Source organism: Lolium perenne, chromosome 5, assembly GCF_019359855.2.
Source record: "Lolium perenne isolate Kyuss_39 chromosome 5, Kyuss_2.0, whole genome shotgun sequence".
Classification (NCBI taxonomy): Eukaryota; Viridiplantae; Streptophyta; class Magnoliopsida; order Poales; family Poaceae; genus Lolium; species Lolium perenne.
Genome location: NC_067248.2, coordinates 178,069,998 through 178,084,180, shown reverse-complemented (window position 1 = coordinate 178,084,180; position 14,183 = coordinate 178,069,998). Strand labels below are relative to the sequence as shown.

Sequence of the window (14,183 nt, the reverse complement as noted above, 5' to 3'; positions counted from 1 at the left end):
AGTTAATCTTTTCCATTTTTATGGTGGAGCAGTAGCCAACCGTGGTGTCCCAAACTCATGGATTTCCTACGCAGTGGTGTCCACTTTGCTAGCGTCGATATCGAAATGACAGAATAGCAATGCAGCGAAGTTGGAATATTGAGATACCAATTGAGTACCACATCGATCTGCAGGACTTGTTCCAGCTTGAACGCGACAGGACTGGGATGGCTGACATGGCAGCCGCACTCATCGATATGAGCTACAAAGGAATGAAGAAAGAATTCCCATCATCAGCACAAGTTACGGGAGAAGAATCCCCTCGATGAAATTAATCGGAGTATGCAGCGAGAGATGGGTTTGTGGCGTACAAAGCTGTACCATATAATCCGTCAATGCAACTATGGACAGCGCCACCGGCTACCTCCGCATAAGCAACACCAAGCGCATTGCAACCCGGTTCAACGGGCGGCACAAAGGCTTCTTCATCGAGCAGCAGCAAAGGAAAAGAATTGGGCGGCACCAAGCGCCCAAGTGGGGATGAAGCGTGGACACACACTCGCATCAGCGATGGGCATGAATATTGGACTGCCGCGTCCTGGAGTTTTCCCATGTGTTATCAAACAAGCCCTCCTCGTTTCGTGGGGGCCACCTTTGAGACAGTGGCCAGAGGAGAAGAAGCCGAAGATAGATTGGAGTGGTGCTGCCCCAAACACACCCTAGATAGATCTATGTTCTGTGAAGTGTGTATGTTGATACTACGGTTTTGTAAATGGGTTGAACTACTTGACTAAATGCAAAGTGTGTGTGTGCACCTGAAAAAATCTTCAACGAAATTGATGTGTGTACGTGAAAAATTCTAGTGTGTGTGAGTGTGTAGCTGAAAAAAGGCTACTATGTTGGTGTATGATTCTTTACAAATGCAAAGCGTGTGTCTACACCTGAAAAAATCGCACAACGAAAATGATACCGACTTGGTACACTGTGTTTGTGTATGTAGCTTAAATGTTACTTTCAGTGTTTGTGTGCAACTGAAAAATCATCAAGAAATCATGATCAAAAAATATGTACGTGTGTGTACGTATGTGCACCTCAATAAAACAAGAAACAAGAATATATGATTAAGCAAACAAAATAATAGGATAGCCATATGTCTTGAACAAAACGAAAAAAGTATTCATGGTCACTTGACAACATAACATAGTTGATAGAAGGAAAAAAGCTATTCATGGTCAGGAAACCTTCTTCGGGACTAAAACCTAACCACTCAAACTTTTATCTTCCATTTTCTATGTCTTCTTGTTGATCCTGGAAGCGACGGACCGAATTCTCTCTTTCACCATCTCTAACGTGTTCGAAGGTGATAACATCATTTCAGCGACAATTCGTCTTCGCCTTCCATTAATTTTGATCTAAACAATATTACGAAATATGGGTTAGATGTAACACATTTTTGTTAATCCAAGGGTGTACATACAGACGATTTTTAACAACCTGTGAAATCTCTGCAGTCATCCGGTCCCCATCCCAATGCTCCATGCATTCCATCACAAACAATCCACAAGAGTTCCTGTTGTAAATGCAAAATCTCGATAACGTTAATCCTCTCATGTATTGATCATAAACTTAAATTGGTGTAACATTAACTCACCCGTCATGTTGCTGCGGCATGTCGTACTCTAATATCGGCCACTTTGAAACGTCGGGATGATTTCCACTCGTGACTTCGTTGGCCACTTGCATGTCATCTGCAATTTGGCGCCGCTGTAGAGAGATAACAGTTATGCTAATTTGCGCAATTCAGTGTGTTACAAGTAATGTGGACAATTTGTTTTTCACTTACAAGTGCCTCAACAGTCTCCAACGTAAACTCTAGAGGATAAAGCGAGTCGAGAACTTGGAATTCTTGCTTCGGTGTGTGCATGACAACGGTCGTCCAGTGTGTATTGCCAATGTTGAGTGGAAAATAAACCTGCAAAAAATTAGAACATATGAAAAAAATGAGATGTCATTCGGCAAGTTTATTAGCAGAGTACTACAATATTTTATAACAATCATATATTACGTACCTTGTCACGGACGGTGTATTCCGTCAACACTCTACCAACCGCGCCGAGATCTTACCATCGCGCTATCCATGTTCTTGCTGGATTCTTTGGGTTTGTCTCCGGCAATTGCCCGGTCTACTAGATATTTTGATCTCCATGCTGGACACAAGAAGCGATCATCCCCAACACGGAGGTTCAAATGCCCAATGTAACCATCAATGACCTGCGAATAACATAATGACATTATATGTTAATAACATACATGTAAATATTAAATGTATGGAATAGATGTGTTCTACACACTTACATCATCGGACAACCATTTTTCGTCGAGAACAACACGTAGCCGCTCAGCGTTAACTTCATCGCCCCTGGCACTCCGGTAAACATTCTTTTTTTTGTGCTGGTCTGAGCGAGATGCAAGCTCGAGGAAGACTATAGCTGCGTCTACAAGTTCAGCCGTCAAATCGCATGATGCATCCGGTTTTGCATTTTTATCTGCTCCAGATTTATCATCAAAATTCAGAGCTGCATGCATATGAAAATGATTAGCAAATACAACATTTCTTATAGAGAATATTAAAAATAATGGGACAAATAAACTACCTTTTGTGGATGAACCACGGACTTGACGCTTGGTGCGTCTGTCTAGAGCATAGGGAGATTGAAATTTTTTGGGAATTGTTCGCTTCCTCTTCCCAGCCAACTCATCTTCCTTTGATTTAGATAAGAACTTGCTAATACTTACTGCGTCGAGATCAATTTCTGAATCTGATGTCACCGGATCAGCATTTTCAATGATGAACGGATTATCCGGTGTGCTACCAACATCGCCAAATGGCTTTCCTGCTGGAGTACCATTCAGTCCACCAGCCTTGTCAGGTGTGCGCATAGCATCATTTGCATTCTTGGTAGTACCATTCTTAGCAGGCTCCTTTAATTTTTTTTCCAATTTATCAACTTCATCAGCCAGGTTCATGTCAATGATACGAATAGAATCTCCACCTCCTGCTGAATCGCTCTCTTCCTTGTACATGAACTCTTTTTTATCACGAGGGCCGTTCCGGAAAGAGTTGACATCTTCCTGGTCCTCCATGTTACCGGAAACCGGTGCGGCTGCTGGTTTGTAAGTCACGCCTTCCTTATTAAACATCTCCAATGTTCTCTGCAACACAAAAATATATAAGTTCATGAACGATTGCATTTTCAATAACAAAAGAAAATGACACAACAATTAGGCGTTTCACCTGAGCACATAAGGCAGGGATGGTAGCCAACATCTTCTGCAATTGTGCATCTAGGTAACCCGTTAAACGATTTATCAGAATTTCCGTCTGACCGTTATCAATGGGTTTTGGAGCCTGTTTCTTTTTTGGAACAGCACTCGCGGGCTTGGCGTTATTCTGATGAGCAGCCACAGGATCTGGCACAACTGGCTCCATCATCCGATACTCTTCAGTGATATTTTCATCAATCTGCACGTTATATAATGCAAGAGTTAAGTACTACAGTTTTGAATTGATTATTAACAAAATTAAGTGTGCCTATTCGTAACACTGAAATTAGTACCTTCACGTTACCACGACCTCGACCATTCTCATAGTCAAAATTGTCTCTCCGCGTGGCAGCTGCTTCATTCAGTTCCTCATTAGAGGCGCATGGACGGTTAGGATTAAATGCACGATCGCCTTCTAGCGGTGACATTTTCCCAGTACAAATCTTGCATGCATGTAAACAAAGGAGATTAAATTAATTATCTATACGTGAAAAATGCAGTGAGATGTAGTATGCACAACACTCCGACATAAGACCATACATACCTGCAACATTCCTAAGTTCCCTTTTGGCCACTGATGGATTTGTCTACCTTTTCTTACCAGCCTAATGCTATCCAACAGAACCCTAAGAGTGAATGCATTCCAATTGATTTTTGAGATTCGGTTCACATCTTCTACTAGTGCATAGAACTTGTGTGGGACAATCTTCGTCGCCATAGGAGCAAATACTTTGTTCCCGAAGCACTAGCACTACCCTCCTCAGGAAGTCATCATCGGCAAGTTTACTTTTAATGATGTCGTCAATTAATTCGTCGATAACGATGTTACGGTTGATTTGCTTATGAACTGTGGTGGGATGCGATGCTTCACGTCTTCACCTTCCTCGGTAAGTATTTCCCCAAAGAAAATCCTTCATTAACCAGACCAAGGAGACACTCAACATCAACAAAACCAAGAGACACCACGCCATTGTTCTCTCCTATTTCGAATGTACCAGTGGCAGGGTCAAAAACATCAAGCATGAACCTGGAACAAAAATGAAGATGAATCAATAAGTACTATGCAAAAATAATCCACGAATTACAAATGACATATGAACATGTGATGAAATATTACGTAATATACATGTGAGAAGGTGTGCACGATCAATATTGTACGCATCTTCACGAAGGAGTCATCATCATACTTCTTAAATTAGTTAGAGCTAGTCTAGCACGTTGATCCACGGTAAGACGGGCCATGAGCCTACACCATTTTTCGATGTTGCAGCAAACTTCACCCCTAAGCTCGTCCATTCTATCAAGGAAAAACACTATATTACGAAAGTAATATGTCACGTACAAAAAACTAAATTAAATGTGCAAGAGGGAGACTTGAATACAACATGATTTTACATACGATGCGTGGGATGACATTATTAATTGTACATACGATGTGTGAGATGATATGCTTTCAACAGACAAATCATGGTGAAATTTTATACAAAAAAATTGAGAGCAAACATCTGCCCGGCCTATATATGAAACCCCTCAATAAAATTTACATCTTAAAAACCGATAATTGCAGTGTTTGCTATTTTCATGCTACAAGAGCGATGCATATATAGGAAAACTGCTGACAAAGGATCGACTGGATCCGACGTATTCGGGCATGAAGTCACGTTAAAGTTTTACTTAACCTAAACGAATTGACTACAGGTGTGCACATGCATGCACACAACCAGCACAACAACTCCAAGTCCTAATCAGATTCAACACTTAAGAAAATTATTCTAACAACTGCAAATATGAAGACACACGGCGACTCTAGAGGAGGGGCGACTCTAGAGGAGCGGCGACTCTAGAGGAGCGGCGACTCTAAACTATACAAATTTTAGTTGCTTCATACGATGTAGATACGAAGGTCTTGATGTGTACTTACTTGACGAGGCAGTGTTGGAACCGTCTTGGTCTGTCTCCGATGAGATCTAGGTGACGGTGTTGGGCACAGCGTGGAGAAGATTCCTGGGTACGGCGGTCTCGGGTGAGGGTGCCTTGCGGATGGCGGCGGTGGCGGGGATGAGAGCCTTGGAGACGGAGGAGGCGAGAAGAATAGAGAGAAGCGGCTAACGCGAGCGGTGGCGGTGGCGGTGGCGGTGGCGGCAGCTGTAGCTAGGGTTTGCACGATCTCAATGACGGCAGCACGAACACCTTTTTATAGGCCGACCACGTCGTCCGTCATTTCCGAACATGCCATGCGCAAACCATGCACGATAAGATCGTGGCGCGCGTGAAGATCGTAATGGTGCGTTTCCATCCGCCGTTTCGGGTTGTGCCTTTTTTTAATAACATTTTTTCACTTTCATTATTGTTGCATATGGCATTTTGGTTGGTCCATGTTGGGCCAACGAAATTAAACAACAAAATTATAGTCTATACTTATCATGAACAATGTTGATATGTAAATATGGACAACATTAATAAAATATGTTTTACCTTGGATGGGATCACCATTTTGACCCATTTTGACCCTAAAACCCTAGTATCGGCACCTCCCAACCATGGGATCACCATGAATGAAAAAACCAACCTACAAAGAGCAATCCAAAAAGGGTGGGGCACACCACCATGCACAAGTGTGCCAAATATTGGCCCCATCCAAGGTGGTTGGGTATGTTTTAGGCCATGGTAGACCCAATTTGACACTAAAACCCTTGTATCGGCACCTCCCAACCATGGGATAACCATGAATGAAAAAACCAACCTACAAAGAGCAATTAAAAAAGGGTGGGGCACACCACCATGCACAAGTGTGCCAAATATTGGCCCCATCCAAGGTGGTTTGGTATGTTTTAGGCCATGGTAGACCCATTTTGACCCTAAAACCCTAGTATCGGCACCTCCCAACCATGGGATCACCATGAATGCAAAAACCAACCTAGAAAGAGAAATTAAAAAAGGGTGGGGCACACCACCATGCACAAGTGTGCCAAATATTGGCCCCATCCAAGGTGGTTTGATATGTTTTAGGCCATGGTAGACCCATTTTGACCCTAAAACCCTTGTATCGGCACCTCCCAACCATGGGATCACCATGAATGCAAAAACCAACCTACAAAGAGAAATTTAAAAAGGGTGGGGCACACCACCATGCACAAGTGTGCCAAATATTGGCCCCATCCAAGGTGGTTTGATATGTTTTAGGCCATGGTAGACCCATTTTGACCCTAAAACCCTAGTATCGGCACCTCCCAACCATGGGATCACCATGAATGCAAAAACCAACCTAGAAAGAGAAATTAAAAAAGGGTGGGGCACACCACCATGCACAAGTGTGCCAAATATTGGCCCCATCCAAGGTGGTTTGATATGTTTTAGGCCATGGTAGACCCATTTTGACCCTAAAACCCTAGTATCGGCACCTCCCAACCATGGGATCACCATGAATGCAAAAACCAACCTACAAAGAGAAATTAAAAAAGGGTGGGGCACACCACCATGCACAAGTGTGCCAAATATTGGCCCCATCCAAGGTGGTTTGATATGTTTTAGGCCATGGTAGACCCATTTTGACCCTAAAACCCTAGTATCGGCACCTCCCAACCATGGGATCACCATGAATGCAAAAACCAACCTACAAAGAGCAATTAAAAAAGGGTGGGGCACACCACCATGCACAAGTGTGCCAAATATTGGCCCCATCCAAGGTGGTTTCATATTTTTTAGGCCATGGTAGACCCATTTTGACCCTAAAACCCTAGTATCGGCACCTCCCAACCATGGGATCACCATGAATGCAAAAACCAACCTACAAAGAGCAATTAAAAAAGGGTGGGGCACACCACCATGCACAAGTGTGCCAAATATTGGCCCCATCCAAGGTGGTTGGGTATGTTTTAGGCCATGGTAGACCCATTTTGACCCTAAAACCCTTGTATCGGCACCTCCCAACCATGGGATCACCATGAATGTAAAAAGCAACCTACAAAGAGCAAGCCAAAAAGGGTGGGGCACACCACCATGCACAAGTGTGCCAAATATTGGCCCCATCCAAGGTGGTTTGATATTTTTTAGGCCATGGTAGACCCATTTTGACCCTAAAACCCTAGTATCGGCACCTCCCAACCATGGGATCACCATGAATGCAAAAACCAACCTACAAAGAGCAATTAAAAAGGGTGGGGCACACCACCATGCACAAGTGTGCCAAATATTGGCCCCATCCAAGGTGGTTGGGTATGTTTTAGGCCATGGTAGACCCATTTTGACCCTAAAACCCTTGTATCGGCACCTCCCAACCATGGGATCACCATGAATGAAAAAACCAACCTACAAAGAGCAATTAAAAAAGGGTGGGGCACACCACCATGCACAAGTGTGCCAAATATTGGCCCCATCCAAGGTGGTTTGGTATGTTTTAGGCCATGGTAGACCCATTTTGACCCTAAAACCCTAGTATCGGCACCTCCCAACCATGGGATCACCATGAATGCAAAAACCAACCTAGAAAGAGAAATTAAAAAAGGGTGGGGCACACCACCATGCACAAGTGTGCCAAATATTGGCCCCATCCAAGGTGGTTTGATATGTTTTAGGCCATGGTAGACCCATTTTGACCCTAAAACCCTAGTATCGGCACCTCCCAACCATGGGATCACCATGAATGCAAAAACCAACCTACAAAGAGAAATTTAAAAAGGGTGGGGCACACCACCATGCACAAGTGTGCCAAATATTGGCCCCATCCAAGGTGGTTTGATATGTTTTAGGCCATGGTAGACCCATTTTGACCCTAAAACCCTAGTATCGGCACCTCCCAACCATGGGATCACTGATGTCTACGTTCCCCCTCCTTTCCTGTAGACAGTGTTGGGCCTCCAAGAGCAGAGGTTTGTAGAACAGCAGCAAGTTTTCCCTTAAGTGGATCACCCAAGGTTTATCGAACTCAGGGAGGAAGAGGTCAAAGATATCCCTCTCATGCAACCCTGCAACCACAAAGCAAGAAGTCTCTTGTGTCCCCAACACACCTAATAGGTGCACTAGTTCGGCGAAGAGATAGTGAAATACAGGTGGTATGAATATATATGAGCAGTAGCAACGGTGCCAGAAAATAACTTGCGGGCGTGTAGTTGATGGTGGTAGTATTGCAGCAGTAGTAACGCAAAGAAACAAGTAAACAAGCGATAGTAACGCAGCAGTATTTAGGAACAAGGCCTAGGGATTAGACTTTCACTAGTGGACACTCTCAACATTGATCACATAACAGAATAGATAAATGCATACTCTACACTTTTGTTGGATGATGAACACATTGCGTAGGATTACACGAACCCTCAATGCCGGAGTTAACAAGCTCCACAATAATGCTCATATTTAAGTAACCTTATAGTGTAAGATAGATCAACAGACTAAACCAAGTACTAACATAGCATGCACACTGTCACCTTCATGCATATGTAGGAGGAATAGATCACATCAATATTATCATAGCAATAGTTAACTTCGCAATCTACAAGAGATCATGATCATAGCATAAACCAAGTACTAACACGGTGCACACACTGTCACCTTTACACACTTGCAGGAGGAATAGAACTACTTTAATAACTTTGCTAGAGTAGCACATAGATAAATTGTGATACAAACTCATATGAATCTCAATCATGTAAAGCAGCTCATGAGATTATTGTATTGAGGTACATGAGAGAGATGAACCACATAGCTACCGGTACAGCCCCGAGCCTCGATGGAGAACTACTCCCTCCTCATGGGAGCAGCAGCGGTGATGAAGATGGCGGTGAAGATGGCAGCGGTGTCGATGGAGAAGCCTTCCGGGGGCACTTCCCCGTTCCGGCAGCGTGCCGGAACAGAGACTCCTGTCCCCCAGATCTTGGCTTCGCGATGGCGGCGGCTCTGGAAGGTTTCTGTGGTTTTCGTCGAACGCCCCAGGGTTTCTGATCCAGGGGCTTTATATAGGCGAAGAGGCGGCGCAGGAGGGCTGACAGGGGGGCCAAACTATAGGGCGGCGCGGCCCCCCCTCTGGCCGCGCCAGCCTGTAGTTTGGTGGGCCTGTGGCCCCCCTCTGACCTCTCTGGTGTGTTCTGGATGCTTCCGGGGATTCTAAGATCTTTGGCGTTGATTTCGTCCGATTCCGAGAATATTTCATTACTAGGATTTCTGAAACCAAAAACAGCAGAAAACAGGAACTGGCACTTCGGCATCTTGTTAATAGGTTAGTTCCAGAAAATGCACGAATATGACATAAAGTGTGCATAAAACATGTAGATAACATCAATAATGTGGCATGGAACATAAGAAATTATCGATACGTCTGAGACGTATCAGCATCCCCAAGCTTAGTTCTGCTCGTCCCGAGCAGGTAAAATGATAACACAGATAATTTCTGGAGTGACATGCCATCATAACCTTGATCATACTATTTGTAAAGCATATGTAGTGAATGCAGCGATCAAAACAATGGTAATGATATGAGTAAACAACTGAATCATAAAGCAAAGACTTTTCATGAATAGCACTTCAAGACAAGCATCAATAAGTCTTGCATAAGAGTTAACTCATAAAGCAATAATTCATAGTAAATGCATTGAAGCAACACAAAGGAAGATTAAGTTTCAGCGGTTGCTTTCAACTTGTAACATGTATATCTCATGGATATTGTCAACATAGAGTAATATAACAAATGCAATATGCAAGTATGTAGGAATCAATGCACAGTTCACACAAGTGTTTGCTTCTTGAGGTGGAGAGAAATAGGTGAACTGACTCAACATTGAAAGTAAAAGAATGGTCCTCCATAGAGGAAAAGCATCGATTGCTATATTTGTGCTAGAGCTTTGATTTTGAAAACATGAAACAATTTTGTCAACGGTAGTAATAAAGCATATGTATCATGTAAATTATATCTTACACGTTGCAAGCCTCATGCATAGTATACTAATAGTGCCCGCACCTTGTCCTAATTAGCTTGGACTACCGGATCATCACAATGCACATGTTTTAACCAAGTGTCACAAAGGGGTACCTCTATGCCGCCTGTACAAAGGTCTAAGGAGAAAGCTCGCATTGGATTTCTCGCTATTGATTATTCTCAACTTAGACATCCATACCGGGACAACATAGACAACAGATAATGGACTCCTCTTTTATGCATAAGCATGTAACAACAATTAATAATTTTCTCATATGAGATTGAGGATATATGTCCAAAACTGAAACTTCCACCATGGATCATGGCTTTAGTTAGCGGCCCAATGTTCTTCTCTAACAATATGCATGCTTAACCATAGGGTGGTAGATCTCTCTTACTTCAGACAAGACGGACATGCATAGCAACTCACATGAAATTCAACAATGAATAGTTGATGGCGTCCCCAGAAACATGGTTATCGCACAACAAGCAACTTAATAAGAGATAAAGTGCATAATTACATATTCAATACCACAATAGTTTTTAAGCTATTTGTCCCATGAGCTATATATTGCAAAGGTGAATGATGGAATTTTAAAGGTAGCACTCAAGCAATTTACTTTGGAATGGCGGAAAATACCATGTAGTAGGTAGGTATGGTGGACACAAATGGCATAGTGTTGTTTGGCTCAAGGATTTGGATGAATGAGAAGTATTCCCTCTCGATACAAGGTTTAGGCTAGCAAGGTTGTTTGAAGCAAACACAAGCACGAACTAGTACAGCAAAACTCACATAAAAGACATATTACAAGCATTATAAAACTATACATCGTCTTCCTTGTTGTTCAAACATCTTACTAGAAAATATCTAGACTCTAGAGAAACCACTCATGCAAACCCAAATTTTAACAAGCTCTATGTATTTCCTCACTAATGGGTGCAAGGTATATGATGCAAGAGCTTAAACAAGAGCACAACAATTGCCAAGTATCACATTATTCAAGACATCACACCAATTTCTACATGTAGCATTTTCCAATTCCAACCATATAATAATTTAACGAAGCAGTTTCAACCTTCGCCATGAATATTATGAGCTAAGAGCACATGTGTTCATACGAACCAGCGGAGCGTGTCTCTCTCCCACACAAGCATTTATTCAAACACAAACAAAAACAAAAGCATACAGACGCTCCAAGTAAAGCACATAAGATGTGACCGAATAAAAATATAGTTTCAAGAGAAGGAACCTGATAATTTGTCGATGAAGAAGGGGATGCCTTGGGCATCCCCAAGCTTAGACGCTTGAGTCTTCTTAGTATATGCAGGTGTGAACCACCGGGGCATCCCCAAGCTTAGAGCTTTCACTCTCCTTGATCATAGTATATCATCCTCCTCTCTTGACCCTTGAAAACTTCCTCCACACCAAACTCGAAACAAACTCATTAGAGGGTTAGTGCATAATCAAAAATTAACATATTCAGAGGTGACACAATCATTCTTAACACTTCTGGACATTGCATAATGCTACTGGACATTAGTGGATCAAAGAAATTCATCCAACATAGCAAAAGAGGCAATGCGAAATAAAAGGCAGAATCTGTCAAAACAGAACAGTTCGTATTGACGAATTTTAAAATGGCACCAGACTTGCTCAAATGAAAATGCTCAAATTGAATGAAAGTTGCGTACATATCTGAGGATCATGCACGTAAATTGGCTTAATTTTCTGAGCTACCTACAGGGAGGTGGACCCAGATTCGTGACAGCAAAGAAATCTGGAACTGCGCAGTAATCCAAATCTAGTACTTACTTTTCTATCAACGGCTTTACTTGGCACAACAAAACACAAAACTAAGATAAGGAGAGGTTGCTACAGTAGTAAACAACTTCCAAGACACAAATATAAAACAAAGTACTGTAGCAAAATAACACATGGGTTATCTCCCAAGAAGTTCTTTCTTTATAGCCATTAAGATGGGCTCAGCAGTTTTAATGATGCACTCATAAGAAATAGTATTTGAAGCAAAAGAGAGCATCAAGAGGCAAGTATGAAACAAATTTAAGCCTAACATGCTTCCTATGCATAGGAATCTTGTAAATAAACAAGTTCATGAAGAGCAAAGTAACAAGCATAGGAAGATAAAACAAGTGTAGCTTGAAAAATTTCAGCACATAGAGAGGTGATTTAGTAACATGAAAATTTCCACAACCATATTTTCCTCTCTCATAATAACTTTCAGTAGCAACATGAGCAAACTCAACAATATAACTATCACATAAAGCATTCTTATCATGAGTCTCATGCATAAAATTATTACTACTCCCAACATAAGCATAATCAGTTTTATTAGTAGTAGTGGGAGCAAATTCAACAAAGTAGCTATCATTATTATTCTCATCAAGTGTAGGAGGCATAGTATAATCATAATTAAATTTACTCTCCAAAGTAGGTGGCACCAAAAGACCACTATTATTATAATCATCATAAATAGGAGGTAAAGAATCATCAAAGTAAATTTCCTCCTCAATTCTTGGGGGACTAGAAATATCATGCTCATCAAAGCCAGCTTCCCCAAGCTTAGAATTTTCCATATCATTAGCAACAATGGTATTCAAAGTGCTCATACTAACATGTTTCATGGGTTTTTTAATTTTCGCATTAAACCATTCATGTCTTGACTCAGGAAATAGAATAAAAAGCTCACAGATGTTTTCCATTATGCCTTACTAGTGTAAACAAGAAACAAAAAGATGCAATTGCAGGATCTAAAGGAAATAGCTTCGAGCACAAACACAATGGCGCCAGAAAAGTACTTTACCTGGAACCGAAGTATGAGTGCCTTTTACCTTTCCTCCCCGGCAACGGCGCCAGAAAAGTGCTTGATGTCTACGTTCCCCCTCCTTTCCTGTAGACAGTGTTGGGCCTCCAAGAGCAGAGGTTTGTAGAACAGCAGCAAGTTTTCCCTTAAGTGGATCACCCAAGGTTTATCGAACTCAGGGAGGAAGAGGTCAAAGATATCCCTCTCATGCAACCCTGCAACCACAAAGCAAGAAGTCTCTTGTGTCCCCAACACACCTAATAGGTGCACTAGTTCGGCGAAGAGATAGTGAAATACAGGTGGTATGAATATATATGAGCAGTAGCAACGGTGCCAGAAAATAGCTTGCGGGCGTGTAGTTGATGGTGGTAGTATTGCAGCAGTAGTAACGCAGTAAAACAGTAAACAAGCAGTAGTAACGCAGCAGTATTTAGGAACAAGGCCTAGGGATTAGACTTTCACTAGTGGACACTCTCAACATTGATCACATAACAGAATAGATAAATGCATACTCTACACTTTTGTTGGATGATGAACACATTGCGTAGGATTACACGAACCCTCAATGCCGGAGTTAACAAGCTCCACAATAATGCTCATATTTAAGTAACCTTATAGTGTAAGATAGATCAATAGACTAAACCAAGTACTAACATAGCATGCACACTGTCACCTTCATGCATATGTAGGAGGAATAGATCACATCAATATTATCATAGCAATAGTTAACTTCGCAATCTACAAGAGATCATGATCATAGCATAAACCAAGTACTAACACGGTGCACACACTGTCACCTTTACACACGTGCAGGAGGAATAGAACTACTTTAATAACTTTGCTAGAGTAGCACATAGATAAATTGTGATACAAACTCATATGAATCTCAATCATGTAAAGCAGCTCATGAGATTATTGTATTGAGGTACATGAGAGAGATGAACCACATAGCTACCGGTACAGCCCCGAGCCTCGATGGAGAACTACTCCCTCCTCATGGGAGCAGCAGCGGTGATGAAGATGGCGGTGAAGATGGCAGCGGTGTCGATGGAGAAGCCTTCCGGGGGCACTTCCCCGTTCCGGCAGCGTGCCGGAACAGAGACTCATGTCCCCCAGATCTTGGCTTCGCGATGGCGGCGGCTCTGGAAGGT

The 14,183-nt window shown here is 42.2% G+C and overlaps 1 protein-coding gene across 1 annotated transcript; it reads right to left on the bottom strand.

Annotated features, from left to right (window-relative positions):
- Positions 1-914: 914 nt before the first annotated feature.
- LOC139831670 (uncharacterized) lies at positions 915-3,731 on the bottom strand. Its single transcript, XM_071820985.1, has 9 exons — positions 3,597-3,731; positions 3,275-3,502; positions 2,634-3,192; positions 2,335-2,555; positions 2,104-2,250; positions 1,823-1,951; positions 1,631-1,743; positions 1,474-1,549; positions 915-920 (listed from the first exon to the last, which is right to left on the bottom strand). Exons 1-9 carry the CDS (start codon positions 3,729-3,731, stop codon positions 915-917), a joined length of 1,614 nt encoding a protein of 537 aa, XP_071677086.1.
- Between the last annotated feature and the right edge of the window lie 10,452 nt (positions 3,732-14,183).